The sequence below is a fragment of the Rhinoraja longicauda genome, chromosome 26, assembly GCF_053455715.1.
Source record: "Rhinoraja longicauda isolate Sanriku21f chromosome 26, sRhiLon1.1, whole genome shotgun sequence".
NCBI classification, from domain to species: domain Eukaryota; kingdom Metazoa; phylum Chordata; class Chondrichthyes; order Rajiformes; family Arhynchobatidae; genus Rhinoraja; species Rhinoraja longicauda.
The window spans coordinates 31068872-31096280 of NC_135978.1; the positions used below are offsets into that span (position 1 = coordinate 31068872).

The 27409-nt window shown below is 48.8% G+C and overlaps 1 protein-coding gene across 1 annotated transcript in view; it reads right to left on the bottom strand.

Moving 5' to 3' along the window:
- Window positions 1-4187: 4187 nt before the first annotated feature.
- vps53 (VPS53 subunit of GARP complex) overlaps window positions 4188-27409 on the bottom strand; it is a 328676-nt gene continuing 305454 nt past the window's right edge. The window contains exons 21-22 of the mRNA XM_078422197.1: window positions 10720-10824; window positions 4188-9396 (exon numbers count right to left, since the gene is read on the bottom strand). Coding sequence (XP_078278323.1) covers window positions 9226-9396; window positions 10720-10824 — 276 coding nt within the window. The 3' untranslated portion in view covers window positions 4188-9225. The remainder of the gene's footprint in view (window positions 9397-10719; window positions 10825-27409) is intronic.

A 27409-nucleotide genomic window follows, 5' to 3' on the forward strand; every position in this document is an offset into this window, starting at 1 on the left:
TTTCTCCTCATCTCCTTCCCAAAAGAACGTCCTTTAATTCTGAGGCTGTGACCTCTGGTCCTAGACTCTCCCGCTAGTGGAAAGAGTTTCGTGGGTTGACTGCAAACACAGGCAACTTCAATGCCGCGAGAATCAATGCTTATCCCAGCTGACCTGCAGAGATCCCAGTGGCAGAGTCTCCTCCAGATTAAACAAGGGCAGTGAAGGCAAGGAGTCCCTGGTGCCCTTCACTGAGCTGAATTCAAGAGTGGGGGGGAAAACAAGACCGGCCTCTTTGCCTCGCACTCCGAAAACCTCTAATACGCTTATTACATCCATGTTATTCCAGCTTTAAATTTAGACTGTATCTCATTGTCGAGCCTCCACCGAGATATTGCTGTTAACTGTTGAGTAAATATAGCTCGAGTGAATGCTGCCTGCTGTGGCCAGACTTACAGGGGGAGTTCCTCTCTCACTTTTTAGCCATTTGTGGGGCTATGACGTTTATGCAGAAGACTCATCATTTCTCTCCCTCGAATTTTCAAGTGGTTGCTTGGTTTGGATAGGTTAGTTATGGATAGACACAAAATGTCGGAGTAACTCAGCGGGACAGGCAGCATCTCTGGAGAGAAGGAAGAAGTGACGTTTCGGGTCAGACTGAAGGGTCTCGGTCACAGACTCAGAATTGAAGGACGTTCTTTTAGGAAGGAGATGAGGAGAAATTTCTTTAGTCAGAGGGTGGTGAATCTGTGGAATTCATTGCCACAGACGGCTGTGGAGGCCAAGTCAGTGGATATTTTTAAGGCAGAGATAGATTCTTGATTAGTACGGGTGTCAGGGGTTGTGGGGAGAAGGCAGGAGAATGGGGTTAGGAGGGAGAAATAGATCAGCCGTGATTGAATGATGGAGTAGACTTGATGGGCCGAATGGCCTAATTCTACTCCTATCACTTAAAGGAGATGTTAAGCTTTTGCTCCCCCTGCAGAGGGTTAATGCCTGCAGTTGCTTCCGACACATTAGTTAAGATAGGGCAGGTTTAGAGGGATATGGGCCAAATGCAGGCAGATGGGACTAGTGTAGATGGGACATGTTGGTCAGTATGGGCGACTTGGGCTGTTTCCACGCTGTGTGACTCTTAGAGATACAGCGCAGAAACAGGTCCTTTGGCCCGCCAAGTTCACACTGACTAGCGATCCCTGTACATTAGCACTACACCGATCAGCCAAAACATTATGACCATTGACAGGTGAAGTGATTATCATTGATTATCTTGTTACAATGGCACCTGTCAAGGGGTGGGATATATTAGGCAGCAAGTGAACAGTCAGTTCTTGAAGTTGATGTGTTGGATGCAGGAGAAATGGGCAGGAGTAAAGACCTGAGCGACTTTGACAAGGGCCAAATTGTTATGGCCAGACGACTGGGTCAGAGCATCTCTGAAACGGCAAGGCTTGTGGGGTGTTCCCGGTCAGCAGTGGTGAGTACCTACCGACAGTGGTCCGAGGAGAGACAAACCACAAACCGGCGACAGACAGGGTGTTGGGCGCCCAAGGCTCATCGATGCGCGAGGGCAACGAAGGCTATCCCGTCTGGTCCGAACCGACAGAAGGTCTACTGTGGCACAAGTCACAGAAAATGTTAATGGTGGTGACGGGAGGAATGTGTCACAATACACAGTGCATCGCACCCTGCTGCGTATGGGGCTGCACACGGAGGACCAACAGCATATTGGGCAGGTGGTCGTAATGTTTGGGCTCATCGGTGTATACCACACACTAGGGACAATTTACCATTTAGGGAAGCCAATTAACCGACAAACCTGAACGTTTTTGGAGTATGCGAGGAAACCGAGCACCCAGAGAAATCCCACGCGGTCACAGGGAAAACGTACAAACTCTGTACAGATCGCACCCGAGGTCAGGATCGAGTCCAGGTCTCTGGCGCTGTGAGGCAGCAACTCTACCGCTGCGCCATCGTGCCGCCCTTTAATTCTTGTGTTCACATTCCTACTCAGCCTTACCTTTAGTTTAGTTTAGAGATATAGCGTGAGAACAGGCCCTTCGACCCACCGAGTTCGCACCAACCAGCGATCCCCGTACACTGGCACTCTCCTCAACACTAGGGACAATTAACAATCTTTACGAAAGCCAATTAGCCATCAAACCTGCATGTCTTTGGGATGTGGGAGGAAAGTGGTGCACCTGGGGAAAACCCATGTGGTCACGGGGAAAACATACAAATTCCGTGCAGACAGCACCCGTAATTGTAAAGGTATTTAAACGAGGTTGGGCTGTCATAGGTTAACTTCCCACGGGCAGGTAATACTGTGCTAGGATTTATTTTCACATTCGATTGAATTGAATCTAGAAAATCATGAGGATTAGATTTGGGTAAACGCAGGGAGTCCCTTGCCCAGAGTAAGGGAATTGAGAACCAGAGGGCATAGGTTTAAGGTGAGGGGGAGAAGGATTTAATAGGAACCTGAGGGGTACCTTTTTCACTCATAGGGTGGTGGGTGTGTGGAACGAGGTAGTTGAGGCAGGGACTATTGCAACAGTTAAGAAACATTTTGACAGGTCCATGGATAAGAGGGATATGGGCCAAAAGCAGGCAGGTTGGACTAGTGTAGATGGGGCATGTTGGTTGTAGTAGGACGTGGGGCTGAATGGCCTGTTTCCACGCTGTGTGACTATGAATGATGATTCTCTCATCATCTACACCACCATGCCTTTTTATTCCATCCCATCTATATTTCAGCTTTCTGCATTTATTTCAGATTTGCAGCATTTGCTTTTTCATCGTCTAAAGAAGAGGTTCAAGATTCAAGATTCCATTTATTGTCACGTTTACCAATTAAGGTACAGTGAAATTAGTGTTACCATACAGCCGTACCAAGTAAAAAGCAACAAGACACACAGTCCCCACTTACACAAAGGAATCTGTGGAATCTGAAGAAATGTCCCAGCCCGAAATGAAAATGTCACCGAACCTTGTCCTCCAGAGATGCTGCTTGACCCGCTGAGTTACTCCAGCACTCAGTGATTTTTTCTGTGGAGCACATGCTAATTGTCTGCTGCACCATGTGGCACAGTGGCACAGTGGTAGAGTTGCTGCCTCACAGCACCAGAGACCCGGGTTCCATCCTGACTGCGACCTGTGCAGATTTCTCCGAGATCTTCGGTTTTGGTTTCGAATCTTCGGTTCGGTTTCCTCTCACTCCAAAATGTACAGGTTTGTCGGTTAATTGGTTTGGTACAAATGTAAATTGTCCCTAGTGTGTGTAGGATAGTGTTCGTGTGCGGGGATCATTGGTCGGTGTGGACTCGGTGGGCCGAAGGGCCTGTTTCCGCGCTCTACCTCTAAACTAAACTAAGATGTTCAAACACGAAAAGCCGGAGTAACTCAGCGGGACAGGCAGCATCTCTGGAGAGGAGTGGGTGACGTTTCGGGTCGAGACCCTTCTTCAGACTGGTTAAGGATAAGGGAAACGAGAGATATAGATGATGGTGTAGAGAGATAAAGAATAATGAATGAAAGATATGCACAAAAAAAACAATGATAAAAGAAACAGGCCTTTGTTAGCTGTTTGTTAGGTGAAAGTGAGAAGCTGATGCGACTTGGGTGGGGAGGGGTAGAGAGAGAGGGAATGCCGGGGCTACCTGAATTTGGAGAAATCAATATTCACTTGGGTGTCTGAAGAAGGGTCTCGACCCGAAACATAATCCATTCCTTCTCTCCAGAGATGCTGCCTGTCCCACTGAGTTACTCCAGCTTTTTGTGCCTGTCTTCGGTTTAAACCAGCATCTGCAGTTCCTCTTGCACATGTCACTTGGGTGGTGTTGTCTGCAGCACCAAAACATCCCAGCAGGGCGGAGAAAGTGCCTTCAAGCCTTCTCAAGCACTTTGTGGTTGAATATCCATGCTTAGCCCATCTCTCAACACTCCAATTATCCTTCTGCAAACTAGATACCCACCCAGTGTTGAAATGTGCCTTGGGTTCCCGATCTTTATTTGACTGGAAATTCATCCAAATCAATCAAAACCAGTCTGTGTCATAGTCTGGCTTTTCACCACAGTCGAACGGTGAAAACGTTTCACAGAACACAGACAATAATATGTGATATTGAAAGCAAGCACATCATACAGCAGCAAACACAAAAATGAGAGACACATCCTTTCTTTTGTTGAAAATGTGTTTAATCCCCTTGCCCAAGACAGCACGTCTACAAGACACCATTACAGTAGCTTCAGTCTCAGAATTGTTTTGATCATTGAAAGCATGAATATGTCTCTCTAGTGCAGGTCGGTGAATGAACAAAAGTATAATGTGGACACAAGGAACCACAGATGCTCGAATCTTGCGTAGAACACAAAGTGCTGGAATAACTCAGCGGGTCAGGCAGCATCTGGGTAGAGTGGATGTGGAGAGGATGTTTCCACTAGTGGGAGAGTCTAGGACCAGAGGCCACAGCCTCAAAATTAAAGGACGTTTCTTTGGGAAGGAGATGAGGAGGAATTGATTTAGTCGGAGGGTGGCGTTTCTGTGGAATTCTTTGCCACAGAAGGCAGTGGCGGCCAAGTCAGTGGATATATTTAAGGCAGAGATAGATAGATTCTTGATTAGTATGGGGCATCAGGTGATACGGGGAGAAGGCAGGAGAATGGGGTTAGGAGGGAGAGATAGATCAGCCATGATTGAATGGCAGAGTAGGCTTAATGGGCCGAATGGCCTAATTCTGCTCCGATCACTTCTGAACTTATGAATCTCTGGTGGACATGGATAGGCGATGTTTCGGGTCGGGACCCTTCTTCAGACCCTCAGACTGTGAAGAAGGGTCCTGACTAGGAACATCGCCTGTCCATGTTCTCCGGAGATGCTGCCTGAGCCATTGAGTTACTCCAGTATTTTGTGTCGATCACAACTGAAAGTGCCTGGCTTGGATTTGCAGAAACAAGGAGTAACTCAGCGGGTCAGGCAGCATCTCTGGAGAGAAGGAATGGGGTCTACGTTGCAGAAACAAGGAATTGCCGATGGTAAATTACAAAGAAGGACACAAAATGCTGGAGTAACTCAGCGGACCCTGGAAAAAATGGATGACGTTTCAGGTCGGGACCCTTCAGACCCTCAGAATGTGAAGATGGGTCCTGACTCGAAATGTCACCTATCCATGTTCTCCGGAGACGATGCCTGACCCGCTAAGTTACTCCAGCACTTTGCGTTCAATATGAATACAATTCTCTCCTCAGTTCTGACTTGGACCCTTTGCATATAAAGCTGTGTGCATTAGGAAAAGAACTGCAGATGCTGGTACAAATCGAAGGTATCACAAAATGCTAGAGTAACTCAGCGGGTCAGGCAGCATCTCGGAGAGAGGGAATGGGTGACGTTTCGGGTCGAGACCCTTCTTCAACGTCTTTAGAGTGTTGGAGGAAACCGGAGCACACGGAGAAAACCCATTTGAATCACAGGGAGAACGTACAAACTCTGTACAGACAGCGCCCGTAGTCAGGATGGAACCCGGGTCTCTGGCGCTGTGAGGCAGCAATTCTACCGCTGCGCCACCGTGCCGTCCTGAAAAACGAGTTATTTCACATTCAAGTCTTAACCCAAATCCTCCATTGATCAGGAGTAACTTGTGGAGCCAACAGCATCAGCATGTGGGACAATGCAGCGCCGGAGACTCAGGTTTGATCCTGACTACGGGCGCCGTCTGTACGGAGTTTGTACGTTCTCCCCGTGAGTTTTCTCCGAGATCTTCGGTTTCCTCCCACACTCCAAAGGCGTGCAGGTATGTAGGTTAATTGGCTGGGCAAATGTTTAAAAAAAATTGTCCCTAGTGTGTGTAGGATAGTGTTAATGTGCGGGGATCGCTGGGCGGCGCGGACCCGGTGGGCCGAAGGGCCTGTTTCCGCGCTGTATCTCTAAATCTCTAAATCTAACAACCTGTAAGCACTTTTGTTTCAGTCTGTTTTAACAAAAGACCATTAGAGTTGTGCTAAAATTGACTGCAAAAGAATGTTCAAGTGATTATCTAAACTGCACCTTCATAAATCAAAGTGGCCTTAGTCACATTGATTGATACTTCCCTCAAAGCCCAAAACGTCAACAAGCTTGGAGACACAGCATGGAATCAGGACCTTCGTCCCACCGAGTCCTTTGCCGACCAGCGACCACTTAGGTACACTAGCGCTATTCGACACATTAGGGGCAATTTACAGAAGCCAGTCAACCAACAAACCTGCACGTTTTTGGAGTGTGGGGGGGAAACCGGAGCACCCGGGGAAAAACCACGCAGTCACTGGGAGAACGTACAAACTCCGTACAGACAGCACCCGTAGTCGGGATCGAATCCGGGTCACAGACGCTGTGATGCAGCAACTCTACCTCTGAGCCACCGTGCCGTCCTGAGATCACATTTAAGCTGGAGTGGCCTACACAGACTAAACGATCTCGCACAACTAACATTTACACGCATGTTTAAAAAAACATTCACTCAATTAAAGTGAAAGAGGAACACTGGTCTCTCAATAACCAATGAGAGAATTTCAAGGAGAGGATGATGGATTTTATATCTAAGAAAATCTGTGGCAGTGAGACTGTTATCAGCAATTGGTTCTGAACACAGAATGCAAGAGGATTCCAGTCACATTGGTTGCAACAATCAGCTGTTTAATTACATCAATTTACATTTTATATTTGTTAATCACTTAAGAGTTAAAAATTGGTTGTGGTCAGCTAATTACACCAATCGTAAATGTCACACTGAGACAGGCAACACTGACAAATATGATTAGATGTGTGTCTATAATCAGTATGATCAGCATTAACTGCTTACTTGTTAATCGTTCATTTACCATAGCAACACAGCAGGCTCTGTAAAACATCACACTTTACTCTAGAGATACAGTGTGGAAATGAGGCGTTCAGCCCACTGAGTTCGCGCCGACCAGCGATTCCCCCCCGTACACTAACCTATACATATTAGGGACAATTCTTAGACAACTTATCAAAGCCAATTAACCTACAAACCTAGACGTCTCTGGAGTGTGGCAGGAAACCAGAGCACCCGGAGAAAACCCACCACTCACAGGGTGAAGGTAAAACTCCGTACAGACAGTACCCGTAGTCAGGATGGAACCCGGGCCTCTGGCACTGTGAGGCAGCAACGCTACCACTGCATCTCAGCCGCCCCACAATTCAATAAGTTTTCAGCGTTTGCCTGACTTCACTTTCGGACATTTAAATGGTATTGAGAATTCTTTAACGCTTTCCTGATGTGAACAGAGAAGTTAAAAGTTATCGAAGGTAGACACAAAAAGCTGGAGTAACTCAGCGGGTCAGGCAGCATCTCTGGAGAGAAGGAACAGGTGACGTTTCGGGTCGAGACCCTTCCTCAGACTGATGTCAGGGGAGGGGGTGGGATGTCCCGAGTGATTGAAGATATGGCCTCGGTGAGTACAAACATGGGTTTGCCCCCTCACCCCCAACAGCTCATGCACTCAAAGTCGTAACAAGGTCCTAAAGGAGTATAAGAAAATAACTGCAGATGCTGGTACAAATCGATTTATTCACAAAATGCTGGAGTAACTCAGCAGGTCAGGTTGAAGAAGGGTCTCGACCCGAAACGTCACCCATTCCTTCTCTCCCGAGATGCTGCCTGACCTGCTGAGTTACTCCAGCATTTTGTGAATAAATCGAAAGGTCCTAAAGGATCCTGGAGCAGCTCAAATAGAGTTCAAACATGTTAAATACAAAACCATTTTCACTGAAGGAAGTCAATTGTGTCATTGACTGTACAGAGGAACAAGTTGGGTTTCATCACCTTGGCGATGAACTCAATGATTTATGGTGGCACTTGTTCCTACAACACTGTCTTTCATTTTGAATGCAAGGTGAAAGCAAGCTCTGCTTCAGTTTAGTTCAGTGTTAGTTGATGCGGCACGGTGGCGTAGCGGTAGAGTTGCTGCCTCACAGCGCCAGAGACCCGGGTTCCATCCTGACCTCAGGTGCTGTCTGTACGGAGTTTGTACGTTCTCCCCGTGACCACGTGCATTTTCTCCGGGCGCTCCGGTTTTCTCCCACACTCCAAAGACGTGCAGGTTTGCAGGTTAATTGGCTTCGGTAAAAATAGTAAATTGTCCCTGGCGTGTTGGGTAGTGCTAGTGTACGGGGAGATCGATGGTCGGCGTGGACTCGGTGGGCTGAAGGGCCTGTTTCTACACTGTATCTCTAAAGTCTGAAGTCTGACATGAAGTGTTTCTTCACAATTTCCATCTAGTGACTGCTATCACCACAACAGCATAGTTTCCATTGCAACAGAACGCGTCTATGTTAAGTTGTAAAGAGTAGTGAGCACTGTAGTTACTGTTTCAGGTAACTGCTGGGTGATTACTCCACTGTGAAGAGGCATTCCTCTATATTGATGTTTGCAGTACCTCCTGCCTTGAGCTCCTGTACAGGGTGAGAGCGGGTCTGACTTTGAAGGAACACACAACCATTTTTATTTTGGTGCAAAACGCCGGTGGAACAGAATAAGACCTTATGTGAAATTCGCTAACTGCAGCTTTATTTACGGTGAAATCCTGAGCCTTCTTTGTTGAGTCGGAGCTCAGAAGAGCTCGTGGCTGCTCTGCCTCCGAAGCAGACCAGCACAACATAAATTAGTCACTGTCAGAGGTGCTCACTACTGGAAACCTTCACCACAGTACCAAGGGTCAATTCATGGCTTCAGGAAAATGGGTGGGGGGGAGGGAGGGGTGAGGAGAGGGTGCGTGGTTGGGAGGGGGTGGGGAGAGGGTGGGTGGGTGGGAGGAGGTGCGGAAAGGGTGGGTGGGAGGGAGGGGGTGAGAGGGGGTGAGGGAGGGGGTGAGGAGAGGGTGGGTGGGGGGTAGGAGGTAAGGAGAGGGGTAGGTAGGGGGAGGGGGTGAGTGGGAGGAAGGGGGTGAGATGGTTGGTTGGGTGGGAGAAAGTGGGTGAGGAGAGGGTGGGTGGGGGCGAGGGGGTGAGGAGAGGGCGGGTGGGAGGAAGAGGGTGAGGAGCGGGGTGGGTGGTGAGGAGGGGGTGAGTGGGAGGGGGTGCAGAGAGGATGGGTGGGGGGGAGGAGGTGGGGAGAGGGGTGGGGGGGAGGGGGTGAGGAGAGGAGTGGGTGGGGGGGAGGGGGTGAGGAGAGGGGTGGGGGGACGGTCGGAGGGAAGGAGTGCAGACACTGCCAGGGGTGGTCTGGTCTGGTCTGGGCTGAGCTGAGCTCACAGTCTCTTTTTAATTAGTTTCTCCAGCTTGCGGATGCGGGACGATTCCTGTTCTGGGGAGGGAGCGGACAGCGCGGATGTCAGGGTGTTCTCAGCGCCCGATGGGGGGGTCGGCAGCCTCTGACGGAAGAGCTCCAGCATGCTGCTCTGCTCACTGCGCTTCAGGCCCTGCAACGCAGAAAGCACAGGCCGCCATCAGTGTGACCGCACCCCGCCATTACAGCAACGCTCCCCCCAAACCCACACCCCAAACCCACGCCGTCTCCTCAAACCCACACCCTCTCCCCAAACCCACACCCCCAAACCCACACCCCAAACCCACACCCCCAAACCCACACCCTCACCCCAAACCCCCACCCCAAACCCACACCTCAAACCCACACCCCCACCTCAAACCCACACCCTCACCCCAAACCCACACCCCCAAACCCACACCTCAAACCCACACCCCCACCTCAAACCCACACCCTCTCCCCAAACCCACACCCCCAAACCCACACCCTCACCCCAAACCCACACCCCCAAACCCACACCCTCACCCCAAACCCACACCCTCACCCCAAACCCACACCTCAAACCCACACCCCCACCTCAAACCCACACCCTCACCCCAAACCCACCTCAAACCCACACCTCAAACCCACACCCCCACCTCAAACCCACACCCTCACCCCAAACCCACGTCCCCATCCCAAACCCACACCTCAAACCCACACCTCAAACCCACCTCAAACCCACACCTCAAACCCACACCTCAAACCCACACCCCCACCCCAAACCCACACCTCAAACCCACACCTTAAACCCACACCCCCAAACCCACACCTCAAACCCACACCTCACACCCACACCCTCTAACCCACACTCCCACCTCACACCCACACCCTCTAACCCACACCCCCACCTCGAATCCACAGCACCAGACACTCGGGTTTGATTCTAACCTCGGTTGCTGTCTGTGTGGAGTTTGCACGTTCTCCCTGTGACTGTCTGGGTTTCCTCTGGGTGCTCCGGTTTCCTCCCACATTCCAAAGATGTGTGGGGTTAGTAGGTTAATTGGCCCTCTGTAAATTGCCCCTAATGCGTCCGGAATGGATGGGAAAGTGGGGCAACATAGAACTAGTGTGGATGGGTGATCGCTGGTCAGTGTGGACTCGTTGGGCCAAAGGGCCTGTTTCCATGCTGTATCTCTAAACTAAACTAAACTGATACCTGAATTGTGGTTGTAGCTTGGCTACAAGATCAGTCTCCATTTCATGGTACAGTATGGTGAGGTACCTAAAATGCATGTCTTTGGCATGTGGGAGGAAACCGGAGCACCCGGAGGAAACCCACGTGATCACAGGGAGATCGTGCAAACTCCACACAGACAGCGCCTGAGGTCAGGATCGAACCCAGGTCTCTGGCGCTGTGAGGCAGCAGCTCTACCCGCTGCGCCACAGAAGATATCTGTTCCGAAATGAAAACCAAGGTGAAGACAGTAGACCTCACCTTCATATCCAGAACCTTCTGGAATGTGTCTGTGCTGCAGTCTGCCAGCAGTTTGATGTAATTATCTACAAACACCACGGATGCTTCATGTGGGGCCATTACCACCTGAAAAATAAAGAAAGATTAAAATGATTAAAATGTGAATCGGTAGAATTTGGTCGGGCACTTTAACCTGTTAAATTACCAAAAGATAGGAGATAAATAAAGACTGTTATATATCAAAAAACGTTTCATACAATTTCAAAATCACATCATTAATGTCAGCAAATTTATTCTATAATGACAGTATCATCACAGTGGCACAGGCCCGAGGCCAATCCGAAACGTTTGCCCATGTGACCACGTTTCCCCTGTGACCACGTGGGTTTCTCCGGGTGCTCCGGTTTCAACTCACAACCCAAAGACGCGCGAATTTGTAGGTTTATCGGCCCTCTGTAAATTGCGCCTGGTGTGTAGCGAGTGGATCAGAAAGTGGGATAACGTGGAACTAGTGTGAACGGGTGATCGATAGTCAGCGTGGACTCGGTGGGCCGAAGGGCCTGTTTCCATGTTGTATCGTGAAGCTAAAAGTAAAAACAATGTTTGACCTCATCAGTTTTATCTCTTCTTCAGGGATGGATGTTTCTATTGCTTGACAATATGCCGTGAAAGTCTACTATAGATGGCAACTCGACATCACTGAACCTGATTGTTGTACTGCCTTAACGTGGCATATTGCAACATAAAGAAGGAACCAATGCAATCCTTGCAAATTTTAACGTCAGAGCCTCATCCGACAAGACCCTGAGGAACAATGTCTTGACCCAAAGATAGACACAAAATGCTGGTGTAACTCAACGGGTCAGGCAGCATCTCGGGAGAGAAGGAATGGGTGACGTTTCGGGTCGACACCCTTCTTCAGACTGACCCAGACAATGTCTTGACCCATGTGTTTGATGACAGAACAATATCCATGTACCAATATGTCATTAAGATGCAAAGAGGCAAAGAAGATTTACGAGGATGTTGCCAGGACTGGAGGGCCTGAGCTAGCTATAGGAGAGGTTGGGCAGTCTAGGACTTTATTCCTTGGAGTGCCATTGGCTGAGGGGTGATCTGATAGAGGTGTATAAAATCATGATGGAAACACATAGGGGGAATGCACAGAGTCTTTTACCCAGAGTAAGGGAATCAAGAACCAGAGGGCATAGGCTTAAGGTGAGTGGGAAATGATTTAATAAGAATGTGAGGGACAACTTTTTCATTCAGAGGGTGGTGGGTGTATGGAACGAGCTGCCAGAGGAGGTAGTTGAGGCAGGTACTGTAACAACAATTAAAAGATACCTGGACAGGTATGTGGATAGGAAAGGTTTTGATGTGGGCCAGACGAGGGCAAGCGGGATGAGCGTAGATGGGGCATCTTGGTTGGCAAGAGCGAGTTGGGCCGAAGGGCCTGTTGACTCTATGACCAGGTTGGCAGCAATATTACATGAAGTGCTAAGTGGATCCACCATAGATACACAAAATGCCGGAGTAACTCAGCGGGACAGGCAGCATCTCTGGAGAGAAGGAATGGGTGACGTTTTGGGTCGAGACCCTTTTAATGGTCACGGTGGTGCAACGGTAGAGTTGCTGCCTTACAGCGAGTGCATCACCGGAGACCTGGGTTCCATCCCAACTACGGGTGCTGTCCGTACGGAGTTTGTACATTCTCCCAGTGACCTGCGTGGGTTTTCTCCGAGATCATCGGTTTCCTCCCACACTCCAAAGACATGCAGATTTGTAGGTTAATTGGCTTGGTAAAATGTAAAAATCGTCCCTAGTGGGTGTTGATGGTGGAAATGTGCGGGGATCGCTGGTCGGCGCGGACCCGGTGGGCGGAAGGGCCTGTTTCCATGCTAATATCTCTAAATGGTTCCGCCATCCAGGGCAACAGTAAGGCAAATGGTGACACTTAAAACAGCCGATACTGGGAAAGATTTCCTCGCATGCGACTTGCATTAACAAGGCAAAGAGGCAATCAGTGTGTGCTTGGTTCCTTCACACAGAAATCTGGCCGAAATTAGAAATTTAATGGAGTGCAGTGCCAGCCAATGTAGGGTGGCCAACAATAGCACTTATTTCCCAGCTTCTCACTGCAAGAATCCCTTGATCTCTTCAAAGTGAAACGCTTCGTTTGAAGGCGTCAATGCAGATCACAAAAAAAACAGATCCCGGCTAAAAGAAAACAAGAAGAAATGCATTTATTGCGTTTTGAAAGCCAGCTCGAGTATAGGCGTTCACTGAAGGGCAAGATTCAGAAAAAAATGAGGAACACAAATTGAGAATATGGTTGAGATAGGTTGCCTGTTAGGCAAAGCTGTGTTTAATTGGGCCCGTGCTCTTTAATACCACTGTTTATCAGAGCAGTGGGGAAAGAGTGCAGGCAGGCTGTTATAATGGGCTAATAAACTCCTGGGGTCAATTAGAGAGCCTATTACAGCTCAAGTCATGGGAACAGGAGTGGAATATACCGAATAGTGAAAGGCCTGTTGTGGGGAGGATGTTTCCACTAGTGGGAGAGTCTAGGACCAGAGGCCACAGCCTCAGAATAACAGGACGTACCCTTAGGAAGGAGACAAGGAGGAATTTCTTTAGTCAGAGGGTGGTGAATCTGTGGAATACACTGCCACAGAAGGCAATGGAGGCCAAGTCAATGGATATTTTTAAGGCAGAGATGAATAGATTCTTGATTTGTACAGGTGTCAGGGGTTATGGGGAGAAGGCAGGAGACTGGGGTTAGGAGGGAGAGATAGATCAGCCATGATTGAATGGCGGAGTAGATGGGCCGAATGGCCTAATTCCACTCCTATCACTTATGAACTTATAAACATGAATACAGCCACTTAAACCTGTTATGCCATTAAATTATGAATGAATGAATAGAATGGTTGATTCAATTGTGCCATGCAATCCTTAATTTTATTAGCGAACAAATCCAGAAGAATATCGTGTTTAATTGCTGACTTTGTTTTCTTTACATTTAACAACAAAATTCAATCCACTCTATGCAAAGGGCCAATGGAGAACCCGAAAACTGTTCGACACAAAGTGCTGGAGTAACTCAGCGGGTCAGGCAGAATCCATGGAGAAAATAGATAGGTGACAATTCGGGTAGGGACCCTTCTTCAGACTGATTGGAGGGGGGAGTGGGATAAAAAAACTGGAAGGGAAAAAACACAGGATAAATCACAGTTGGTAACAGATGAGCTCAGCTCAGGGGAAGGGGTACTCTTAATTGTGGCTTAGAGTTTTAAAACAGTCATATCGTGAATATCCTCTCACTTATTCTATGCCTCAGCCATGGTAGTCTTTCATTCCTTCCTCGAGATGCTGCCTGACCCGCTGAGTTACTCCAGCATTTTGTGTTTATCTTGTCAGGACACTGACTGCAAGCCCCCTCTCCTAAGTTCTGCGGGAGCCCACTGCATCCAGTCTCCTGGACACTGTAAGCGTTCCAAATAAGGGCGGCACAGTGGTGCAGCGGTAGAGTTGCTGCCTCACAGTGCCAGGGACCCATGTTCGATCCCGACTACGGGTGCTGTCTTTATGGAGTTTATACGTTCTCTCTGTGACCACGTGGGTTTTCTCCGGGTACACCCGTTTCCTCCCACATTTCAAAGATGTGCAGGTTTGTAGGTTTATTGGCTTCTGCAAATTGTAAATTGTCCCTAGTGTGTAGGATAGTGTTGGTGTACGGAGTGATCTCTGATCGGCGCGGACTCGGTGGGCCAAAGGGCCTGTTTCCGCATTGTGTGACACTCAGGTTATAACTGTTTCCTATAAACCAATGTTTAATCCAATCTGCCTCTTTCCCCTGGATCCCATGGACTTTTACGTCCATCAATTTATCACAAAGGACATTGTCAATGGATCTTGCTAAAATTTGTTTATTATATTGAATGTTTCAGCCACATAGAAGAATGCAGCACAGAAACAGGCCATTTGGCCCACAATGCCTGTGCTGGACAAGATGGCAAGGTAACCTAATCTCACCTGCCTGCACATGATCCATATCTCTCCATTCCTTGCATATCTAAAGGTCTATCTGTAGAAACATAGAAAATAGGTGCAGGAGTAGGCCATCCGCTCCTTTGAGCCAGCACCGCCATTCAATACGATCATGGCTGATAATCCAAAATCAGTACCCCATTCCTGCTTTTTCCCCATAAACCCTTGATTCCTTTAGCCCTAAGAGCTATATCTAACTCCCTCTTGAATACATCCAGTGAATTGGCCTCCACTGCCTTCTGTGGCAGGCAGAGAATTCCACAGATTCACAACTCTCTGGGTGAAAAAAAGTTTTTTCTCACCTCAGTCCTAAATGGCCTACCCATTATTCTTAAACTGTGACCCCTGGTTCCGGACTCCACCAACATCGGGAACATTTTTCCTGCATCTAGCCTGTCCAATCCCTTAAGAATTTTATATGTTTCTATAAGATCCCCTCTCATCCTTCTAAATTTCAGTGAACATAAGCCCAGTCGACCCATTCTTTCATCATATGACAGTCCCGCCATCCCGGGAATTAACCCGGTGAACCTACACTGCATTCCCTCAATAGCAAGAATATCCTTCCTCAAATTAGGAGACCAAAACTGCACACAACACTCCAGGTGCGGTCTCACCAAGGCCCTGTACATCTGCAGTAGGACCTCCTTGCTCCTAAATCCTCTTGCTATGAAGGCCAACACGCCATTGGCTTTCTTGGAAGCCTCTGAAACGCCAATGTTGTTTCTGCCTCCACCACAAACCCTGGTTGCGTTCCAGGCACCGACCAACCCGTGCAAAAAAAACTTGCCCCGTACATCTCCTTAAAACCTTTCCTTCCTTGTTGCCACCTCAAAAACAAATTAATTTAAACCAGTCGAACAGATCTTTGGCTTGTCAAAGTTTGGGGTGGCAGCTGGTAGAGTTGCTGCTTCACAGGGCCAGACACTTGCATTCCATCCTGACCTCGGGTGCTGTCTGTGTGGAGTGTGCACGATCTTCCTGTGGCCCCGTGGATTTTCTCTGTGTGCCTGTTTTCCTCTCACATCCCAAAGATGTGCGTAGGGGCCAGGTTAGACGGGTTTGTAGGCTAAGTGTAAAGTTTGCACTGGAGTGTAGAGAAAGTGGGGTAACATAGAACTAGTGTGAAGGGGTGATTGATGGTCGGTGGACCAAAGGGACTGATTTAATGCAGTGCCTTTTGATGTTTTTGAGTTTGAGAGTTACAGTGTGGCCCACGGAGCCTGCCCAACCAGCGGTCCCTCTACACACCAGCACTATCCTACACACTAGGGACAATTTTCAATTTTTTACCAAAGCCAATTAACCTACAAACCTGCACGTCTTTGAAGTGTGGGAGGAAACCCGGGGAAAACCCACGCGGTCACATGGAGAACGTACAAACTCCGTACAGACAGCACCCATAGTCAGGATGGAACCGGGGTCTCTGGCGCTGTGAGGCAGCAACTCTACCGCTGCGCCACCGTGCCACCCCTTAATGATTTAATGAAATCTATTCTTGATTCAGCTCCTTAAATTCGAGTTCATGTTAACTCTCAGAAATCTTCCCAGCAATTTACCTGATCCTAATGCTCAGGTGATCGGCTTGTAGTTACCTGTTGAAGGCTGGAACCTTACTAAAGCAAGGTACACCACAATCTTCCAGAACCCTGCACCATGCCTGAAGCTGGAGACGGTTCGCAAATGATTGTAAGTGCCTCTGCCATTCCCTCTCTTGCTCTTTTTAGGAATCTGGAATCCATTTTATCCCACTCTTAAAGGTTGTTCCGATTAGCAATAAAATCTGAAGTGTCCAGCACGAAATAAAGAAAAGAGAAGTTTTAATAACAGGCCGCTGTGACTGATGGTAAATGGGAAACGTGCCACTCTCTAGTATCTGATTTCTTTATTGGGACAGACACAAAATGCTGGAGTAACTCAGCGGGTCAGGCAGCACCTTTGGAGAGAAGGAATGGGTGACGTTTCGGGTCGAAACCCTTCTTCAGACTGATGTCAGGGGAGAGGGAGGTGCACAGGTAAGGAAGTGTAAGGTGTGAAGACAGGACAAAGGGAGTGGCGATCAAGGAAAATGTAGAATAGATCATCGTTAGTTGGGAGAACGTAACAACAAAGCAAACAGAGATAAAATGTAGTCGGAGACAGTAAGACTGGTCGGAGAACTGGGAAGGGGGAGGGGATGGAGGGAGAGGGAAAACAAGGGTTACTTGAAGTTAGATTGAAGTCTTTCTGGGGGTGAGCAATTCCAAAAGGGGGAATAGACAATCGATAGGATATTATATCTCGATCTCCTGAGGAATATTTCACCTGACCATGTGATGATAACACTGCTTTAAAAATGTTAGCATTATGCTTCACATAATGAACAGGGTTTATTTTATGAAAAAATCTAAAGATAATTTAAACCTTATGGTTAGCTCAACACATAAAAGCTCCACACAAGGCATACGCAGGTCTGCTTAGATTAGTTTTAGAGATGCAGCATGGAAACACTTCGGCCCACCGACTGCAACGACCAGCGATCACCCGACACTAGCACTATCCTACACACACAAGGAACTATGTACAATTTTTACAGAAGCTAATTAACGTACAAACCTGTACGTCTGTGGAGTGTGGGAAGAAACCGGAGCACCTGGAGAAAACCCACGCAGGTCACGACGAGAACGTACAAACTCCGAACGTACAGCACCCGTAGTCAGAATCGAACTCGGGTCTCTGGCGATATAAGGCAGCAAATTGTAAATTGTCCCTGGTGTGTGTGTGTGTGTGTGTAGGATAGTGCTAGTTGCTGCCTCACAACGCCAGAGACCTGGGTTCAATCCTGACTACGGGTGCTGTCTGTACAGAGTTTAAACATTCTCCCCTAACCACGTGGGTTTTCTCCGGGTGCTCCGGTTTCCTCCCACACTCCAAATATGTGCAGGTTTGTAGGTTAATTGGCTTTAGTAAAAATTGTAAATTGTCTGCAGTGTGTCGGCTCGTTGTGGGGTGATCGCTGGTCGGCCTGGGCTGAAGGGCCTGTTTGTGCGCTAGATCTCTAAACTAAACTAAGCATGCCCCCAAGGTGAGGCACCCGAGGTGAGGATTGAACCGCGGTCTCTGGGGCTGGGAGGCAGCGGCTCTATCAATGACACATGGAGACGCCCATTTTTCATACAGATTGTTTCCAGTCAGTTGAACTTGCGAGATCCCCAAGCGTTTTTGTCCACTTTACTGATATACAATCCACAGAGGGTTAGGCCTGCAGATGGCAAGTTGATTTGCCAGAGTGAGGGGATGGACACTCCGGGAAGAAGAGGGACTGATTATGTTCACACTGAGCACTAAAACGTGACATCTTTATTGTTGGGTAATGCTACTGTGCACTTTTAGAAAAGTCCCGGCCGGCTAAATTTAGAAAGTAACACTTAGCTTGTGAAGCGGGGAAAGTGACTCGAGCAGTCCTGCAAGATCCATATGAAAGTGATTTCTCCAGCATGTACCAGTTTAGGATTTTGCACCCCTTGCAGATTGTGGAGTTGTGGTAAACTTTTATCAAACAGCACTTGGCAGAAGAATTAGCAGCAGCTGGAGGTTGCTGCATGTTCCTTTAGAATTTCAAGCTGAAGGTGGAGGCAGTTTCAGAAAGAAAACCTTGAACAGCTAAATGCCGTCTACTCCCCAGAGCTTAACTTCAGCATTTTTGAAATTCTAAGCATTTGCATTTATTTCTCCTCCTGACTGTACTGCACATTTGGAGCCTCTCCTGTCGTGGGCTCTCACAAGCCGTCATTCTGTGGTCAGAGGGTGCGAGATTTCCCTTCCTCCCCCCCCAGAGCAGATTTGCAAATCAGGTGCTGGGCGGTGTCCAGGATAATCGCAGGGAGAGACGCCGTTGGCTTTCCTCTCCCCGTGTGGTGGGTCCACGTCCTTTGCTCATGAGCTCCCACCACCTAAAACACACTCGCATAACGTTAGCGTAGAATGCAGATGCTGGTTTATACCGAAGACTAGGGTTGCCAACTGTCCCGGATTAGCCAGGACATCCCGTATTTTGGGCTAAATAGGTTTGTCCCGCATGGGACCGCTCTTGTCCCGTATAAGGCCCGCGGGGGGCTGTTGGCCCGCGGGCAGGGTTGCTACGCAGCCTCTGTTAGGCGAACACACTCCGTTAGCCCACACTGTCCTGGCCGACAGCAGCCCTCAGACCTAATACGTGACAAACCAATTTAGTCCAAAAGTTCGCCTAACGGAGGTTGCATAGCAACCCGCCTCCCGGCCCGGGCGGCCGCCATTGGTGGAGCGGGAGCCCGTGGTGGAGCGGGAGCCCATGGCCGCTGGCTGGGTGAGGTCACAGTGTCCCGTATTTGGGAGTGAGATAGTTGGCAATCCTACCGAAGATACACAAAGTACTGAGTGTCTCGGCGTGGTGGCGCAGCGGTAGAGTTGCTGCCTCACAGCGCCAGAGTCCCGGGTTCGATCCTGACTGCGGTTGCTGTCTACGCACTTTGTATGTTCTCCCTGTGGAGTTTTCTCTGGGTGCCCCGGTTTCCTCCCACACTCCAAAGACGTACAGGTTTGTAGGTTAATTGGATTTGGTAAAATTGTACATTGTCTCTAGTGTGTGTAGGATAGTGTCAGTGTGCGGGGATCGCTGGTCGGCGTGGACTCGGTGGGCTGAAGGTCCTGTTTCTGTGCTGTATCTCTAAACTAAACTGAGACACAGCATGTCAGGCATCATCTCCTTGCTGCCTGACCCGCTGAGTTACTCCAGCACTTTGTGTATCTTCGCAAAACTTTAGTTTAGGTTAGAGATACAGCATGGAAACAGGCCCTTCGGCCCACCGAGTCCATGCTGACCAGTGATCACCCTGTACACTAACACTATCCTTAGGCTTGCCAACTTCCTCACTCCCAAATACGGGACCAAGGGTGACGTCACCGTCCCGCGCCCTACGTGACCTCACGCAGCCAGCGGCCACGTGCTCCCGCTCCACCAATGGCGGCCGCCCGGGCCGGGAGGCCGCCATTAGTCGTGCGGGAATACGTGGCCGCTGGCTGGGTGAGATCACGTGGGGCGCAGGGTGGTGACATCACCCTTAGTCCCATATTTGGGGAGTGAGGAAGTTGGCAACCCTACTAATACGGGACAAGGGTGGTCCTCTACGGGACAAACCAATTTAGCCCAAAATACGGGATGTCCCGGCTAATACGGGACAGATGATGACCCTGACTATCCAACACACTGAGGACAAGTTACAATTTTGTACAGAAGCCAATTAATCTGCAAAACTGTACTTCTTAGAAGTGTGGGAGGAAACTAGAGCACTCAGAGAAAATCCACACGGTCACAGGGAGAATGTGCACAGTACAGACTGCACTCGAGGCCAGGATCGAACCCTGGCCCAACTCTACCGCTGCGCCACCCTGCAAATATTCTCCACTTTACCCGTCTCACAGCCAAACTAGTTCACTGATCACCCTTCCAGCAGCTGGCTACAATATCCATGTGCGCTGAAAATCAGAGTCCAGGCAAAGGCAGCAACAAGTTATTCCAGTCCAAGAATAATTTCTCATTAAAAGTGTTTAAATAACTTGATAAGCCACAATATAAAAGCGCTTTGTGCCTTTCCACTTGAGTATGTTGAACACATGGATTTTATATACTAACACAGCCACTGGATGTGAATTTTATTTATAGCATTGAATCCATGGCACTGTATAAAGAACCCGCGCAGTCAGATAAAACGCACAGGCTGTTGAAGAATTCTGATCAGTACCTCATTTAACTGAAGCTGCACAGGATGCTGGCTAGCCTCCAAAAGAAAAATTAGTCTCCAGCTCGCATTTTATTTATTCAGCCACTTCTTTGATGTACACATGCACATCAGCGAGAGTGTGCTTTTCAGTGAACACTAATGGCATTCCAACTGCGCTGAGACCCAGCTCACAAAAGAGACACCGACATGTTTAGAAACTGGCACTGCAACAGTTTAGCTGCAGGCAGATGTTTATCTCCGCCAAGCTTATACTATTTATCGTTGTGCTTTCAAGTGATGAGATGGAATTGTGTAGGATACTGGGACTGGGAGTGGGACTGCACTGATACTGACTGGAAAAAAGCTGGACTAACTCAGCCAGTCAGGCAGCATCTCTGGAGAAAAGGAATAAGTGACGTTTCCAGTCCGAAGAAGGGTCTCGACCCGAAACGTCACCGATTACTTTTCTCCAGAGATGCTGCCTGCCCCGCTGAGTTACTCCAGCTTTTTGTGTCTATCTTCGGTTTAAACCAGCATCTGCAGTGCCTTCCAACACTGATTGTCTGTATAAGAAAATAACTGCAGATGCTGGTACAAATCGAAGGTATTTATTCAGAAAATGCTGGAGTAACTCAGCAGGTCAGGCAGCATCTCAGGAGAGAAGGAATGGGTGACGTTTTGGGTCAAGACCCTTCTTCAGACTGATGTCAGGGGGCCGGGACAAAGGAAGGATATAGGTGGAGACAGGAAGATAGAGGGAGGTCTGGGAAGGAGGAGGGGAAGAGAGGGACAGAGGAACTATCTAAAGTTGATTGTTTGCCGAAAAAAGCCAAGATCTCCAACCTGAAAGACTACCGCCCGGTTGCCCTAACGCCGATAGTCATGAAGTGCTTTGAGAGGCTGGTCCTCTCACACATCAAATCCAGCATCCCTGACTCACTGGACCCACATCAATTTGCATACAGGGCAAATAGATCCACAGAGGACGCCATCTCTCTGGCTCTTCACACTGTCCTGACTCACCTAGAGAGACAGGGCATGTACGTGAGGATGCTATTCATAGACTATAGCTCCGCCTTCAACACGGTCATCCCCACCAAGCTCATCACCAAACTCCACCAGCTAGGCCTCAGCTCGTCATTATGTGACTGGATCCTGGACTTCCTGCTGGAACGACCGCAGGCAGTGAGAATGGGCCCGCACCTGTCCTCCACTATCACCCTGAGTACCGGCACACCACAGGGCTGTGTTCTGAGCCCCATGCTCTACTCCCTCTTCACACACGACTGTGTTCCTGCATTCGACACCAACACCATTGTCAAGTTTGCAGACGACACAACGGTGATCGGGCTTATCACCAACGGGGATGAAACAAACTATAGAGCGGAGGTGCAGAACCTGGCGGACTGGTGCTCGGATAACGACCTGTCCCTAAATACCACCAAGACCAAGGAGCTGATCATCAACTTTCGTAGGTCACATAACGGGGAATATGCCCCGATCTCTATCAACGGGGACAGTGTGGAGAGAGTGTCCAGCTTCAAGTTTCTGGGCACTCACATTTCGGAGGACCTAACATGGTCCAATAACACTGCTGCGCTGGTCAAGAAGGCACAACAAAGACTGTTCTACTTAAGAACACTGAAAAAGTCTGGTCTACCCCAACAGCTGCTGACGACCTTCTACCGCTGCACCATAGAGAGCATCCTAACGCATGGCATCCCTGTGTGGTACCTCAGCTGCACGGAGGCAGAAAGGAAAGCTCTACAGCGGGTAGTCCATAGAGCTCAGAGGGCCATCGGAACACAGCTACCAGACTTGGAGGGCATCTACAACACACGATGCCTCAGAAAAGCCACCAGCATCCACAAAGACTCTTCACACCCCTGCAACAGTCTGTTCGAACGCCTTCCATTGGGCAGACGATACAAGGCCTTCTACGCCCGCACCTCCAGACTCAGGAACAGCTTCATCCCCAGGGCCATAGCTGCTATGAACCGGTCCTGCTGAGCCGGATGGCCACAACGCATAGATCAACTTGCACTTTACCCTGTCTAAAACTGTTACAATTGTTTCGTTTCATTGGGTTGCTGTTGTCTAAATTACTTACATTATTGCATCGTATGGGAGGCGCATTCCCAATCTCGTTGTACCCCTGGGTACAATGACAATAAAGATATATTGTATTGTATTGTATTGTATTGTATTGTATTGTATTGTATTGTATGTTCAGTATTCCACCACCAATAGCTAATATCTGGAGCTCTTTCACCGTGACAATGCAGGCAAGGCTGGCAGCCACCTGCACACAAAGCTCACAAACTGCACCTTCATGTACAATCTGCCACTGGTGCTCCAGATAAAGGAAGAACCCAAGACAGCCAGCTATGTAGTTTAGTATTTGACTTAAAATAAATCACCTCTGAAGATATGGTGTAGGAAGGAACTGCAGATGTTGGTTTACACTGCAGATAGACACAAAATGCTGGAGTAACTCAGCGGGACAGGCAGCATCTCTGGAGAGAAGGAATGGGTGATGTTTCAGTTCAGGACCCTCTTCAGACTGAGAGTCAGACAATTAGTTTGCCCTTCCATCCCTCTCTCCCCTTCTTCTCTATAACAATAAGAGTCAGGCTCGTGGAGACGAAGGGGATCCGGGGATAAGGTGATCAGGCAGCAGGACAGCAATTAACTTGATGAATGACAGAGTAGGATTAAAGAGTTCAGTGACCAATTCTTCTTTCGAATAAACAACATGGGGCAGTGTGGGACTGGAACAGGCCCGACATGATGTCAAGACCATGGCTATCCATGTGCCTATCCAAAAGCTTTTCAATTGTCACCATTGCCAAGAGTATACAGCATGGAAACAGTTCCTTCGGCCCAACAAGTCCATGCCAACTAAGATGCCCATCTACACTAGTCCCACCTGCTCACAATTGACCTATGTCAAAGGTAGACCCAAAATGCTGGCGTAACTCAGCGGGTCAGGCAGCATCTCGGGAGAGAAGGAATAGGTGAAGTTTCGGGTCGAGACCCTTCTTCAAACGTTCCTGAGAAAACAATCCGACCTCTCCCTGTAGCTGAAACCCTCTAATCCAGGCAGCATTCCGGTAAACCTCTGCACCGTCTCCAAAGCCTCCACATCCTTCCTGTAATCGGGGTGACCAGAACTGCACGCAATACTCCACATGCAGCCTGACCAAAGTCCCAGAGAGTTGCATCATGACTTCCTGACTCAATGACTCGAACATGAAGGCAAGCATACCAGACACCTTCTTAACCACCCTATCTACTTCTGCTACTAGAGCTATGAACTTGGACTCCAAGAGCTTGCAACACCTTCAATTTTGGTGTTAAAGTCATTAAGTCATACAGCTTGGAAACAGATCCTTCAGCCCAACTTGCCCACACCAACCAACATGTCCCATCTACACTAGACCCACCTGCCTGCGTTTGGCCCATATCCCTCTAAATCTGTCCGATCCATGTACTGTCTAACTGTTTCTTAAACGTTGCGATAGTACCTGCCTCAATTACCTGCAGCTTTTTCCCACCACCCTCTGAGTGAAAAAGGTACCCTCAGATTCCAATTAAATCTTTTCCCTGCTCACCTTAAACCTATGTCCTCTGGTTCTCGATTCCCCTCCTCTGGGCAAGGGACCAGGGCCGTCTTAACGCATGGGGCCCCATGCTGATCTGTGTATGTTAAGTGACTTGCAATAAATAAATACTACTTTAAAAATGTAGGTTCAATAAGTGCGTTTTTTCGCAACATTTTCCATCCCTAAGTGCTTCTCACAGCGATCTGTAAGTGCTTTTCGCAACAATGTAGCACCCTAAGTCCATCGCTAAGTGCTTTTCGGGAAGGGCTTTTCGCCGGCACGACAGGGGGGGGCTGGTAGGGAAAGGGGGGTGGGGGAGAGTAACGGTGGGGGCGACGGGGAGGGTGGGAGGAGGAGAGAGTGGGGGTGGGAGGAGGCAGAGTGGGACTGGGGAGGGGGACAGCAAGGGTGGGGGTTGGTGGTGGGGGGGAAGAGAGAGTGGGGGAAATGGGGGTGCTGGGGAAAGGGGGGTGGCGGAGAGTAACAGTTGGTCTGGGGGAGAGAGAATGGGGGGGTCTGAGAATGGGCACTGGGGAGGGGGACAACAGGGGTCGTGAAATTGTGTTTAGGATTTTTCTTCAGAGCCCCACTCATGCACTCCATTCCCCCCTTAATCCCCCTTAAAACTCCCCCAGACCTGTGCTGCATTAATTTAAATTGGTTTCAGGTTTTTTTTTTAAGAGCCCCACTCACCCACTCCATCCACACCCCCTCAACTCCACTTATCATCCCACCCCCCACAACCCACCTCATCCCCCCTTATCCTCTTCTCACCCACTCCATCCCCCAGCCCCCTTATCCCCCCCCCTCTCTTCCACCCTCCATTCACCCAATTCATCCTCCCTGAACCCCCTTTGAAACTCCCCCAAACCTCTACTGCATTGGTCTAACACTCAGCCACTCCAATCCTCCCGCGTCCCGGGTGGGGGCAGGGGAGGGGTAAGTGGGGGTGGCTAGGGGGGGATGGAGTGGGTTAGTAGGGGGAGGGGGGGGGGATAAGGTGGGTTGAGGGTGCTATCGACCATTTTATCGACCATTTACATTTTTATTCCTGTGAGTAGTTGTCGTAGGGGCCCCAGTACACTGCTTTGCCCGGGGGCCCATAATGCTGTAAAGATGGCCCTGCAAGGGACTGGACATTTATCTGATTTATTTGTCTCATGATTTTATACACCTCTATAAGATTTACTCAACAGGTAAATCGGCACTGCAACAGAGGGGATCTACCTGCGTACTAGATCAGACGGCAGGCTCTTCAATCCAAAGCTGACAGTGAAGACAAAGATAGCACGCCTATGTCAACAGCATGCTGCTGTACGGCAGTGAGACATGGACTACATATGCCAGACTGGAGAGATGACTCAACACCTTCCACCTTAGAAGCATCCGCTGTATCCTGGGTATATCCTGGCAAGACAGTGTCCAACGCCGAGATTCTGTCTGGCGCTGGCCTTCCGAGTATGTACACTCTACTCAGGCATCGCAGGCTGCGGTGGCTGGGCCATGCCCACCGCATGGAGGATGGCCGAATCCCAAAAGACATCCTCTATGGAGAGCTAACATCTGGGAGGAGAACCATCAGCCGCCCCCAGCTACGTTACAAGGATGTCTGCAAGAGAGATGTGAAGGCGCTCGACATCGATGTGGAGTCCTGGGAGAGCCTTGCAGCTGACCGCACGAGGTGAAGAGGTACCCAGAACCAACACCTCTAAACGGGGGAAGAGAAACTGATGAACGCAGCGGCAGACAAGCGGGCACGCAGAAAGCAACGCAGCAACTTCAACAGACCAGTCCACACACAAATGTGACCTTTGCCACAGAGACTGTCACTCCCACATCGGTCTCTTCAGCCACAAGCGACGCTGCTCTAGCCGAGGTGTGGAGCAAGCAGCCAACTAGGATGCATCACCCATGGGCAGCCATGACCAAGGGGGCCTAAGAAGAAAAGATTTACCTCATCCTCCTGCGGATGCTGCCTCACCAATATCCTCTATAACTGCAACATGACCTCCCGACCTCAATACTCTGACTGATGAAGGCCAATGTGCCAAAAGTAGAAAGGAACTGCAACGAGCACCGAACCCTGATGCACATCACTCATCATAGGCCTCCAGTCCGAGAAACAACCTTCCACCATCACCCTCTGCTTCCTTCCATGCACATACTCTTACCTAAATCCCATTTACCCATTTACTGGTGGGCAACTTCCTTCCATGAAGCCAATTTTCTATCCATTCAGCTATCTCTCATTGGATCCCATGCGATCAAAAATGTTGTCAAAAACGTACTATGAATTAGGGGAGGGCACCAGTAAATGGGGAATTAGGGGAGGGCACCAGTAAATGGGGAATTAGGGGAGGGCACCAGAAAATGGGGAATTAGGGGAGGGCACCAGTAAATGGGGGAATTAGGTGAGAGCATCTTTCTATTTCTATTTATCAATTTCTAATGTATTTGGGGGGGGGGGGGGGGAGGGAGGGGGTATTATAGATATATCTCCTAATCCCATCTTCCAGCACATGTCAAAAGCCCCAGGCCATTTTCTCAACTCTTCACAAATACTTTTGCCAATTAGATGTTCCCCTAATCTCAGAGGGACAGGCACTAGTTGTTTACCACACCTTGTTCCCACATTACTATAAACACCTTTGTTAAATCTCCCATGAAAACTGCCTCGAAACACCAACTTTTAGACCCAAGAGGGTGAAATTGCTGCTAATTGAATCAAGCTGGCACCTAAAATGGTGAACTAGAGTCATAGAGTCTAGCACAGCACAGAAACAGGCCCTTCGGCCCAACTCACCTATGCTGACCACTCACCTTAAACCAATGTACTTTGGATCTTGATTCCCCTGCCCTGGGTAAAAGACTGGGTACCAACCTCATAAATCTTCTCTGGGAGTTTCACTCCAAAGACTTCAGCAGAGAACAGCTACAAGGCACGATGCGTTTTTGGATTTTTAAACAAATTCTTTGAGTTTATTTATTTGTTTTGTAAGTGTGGTACTTTAATTGTTTAACATACTTAAAGAATAATGGTTTGAATAGCTCTTGGTAGTAAAAATCTTTAATTAATTCTTGCTTGTAAAACCCAGTAAGTAGCTGATGAGAGATTGAGAAGTTTGGTATTCACAAAGATGCAAGGGTTCATGGACATGAACTATTGAGTTCACATGCACACACACACCAAACAACTAGGAGGGCAAGCCATGTGTTAGTCTTTACTGCAAGAGGGTTTGATTCCAAGGTTATAGACGCTTGCTCCAACTATATGGGGCCCTGGTGAGACAGCACCTGGAATATCGCGTACAGGTGTGC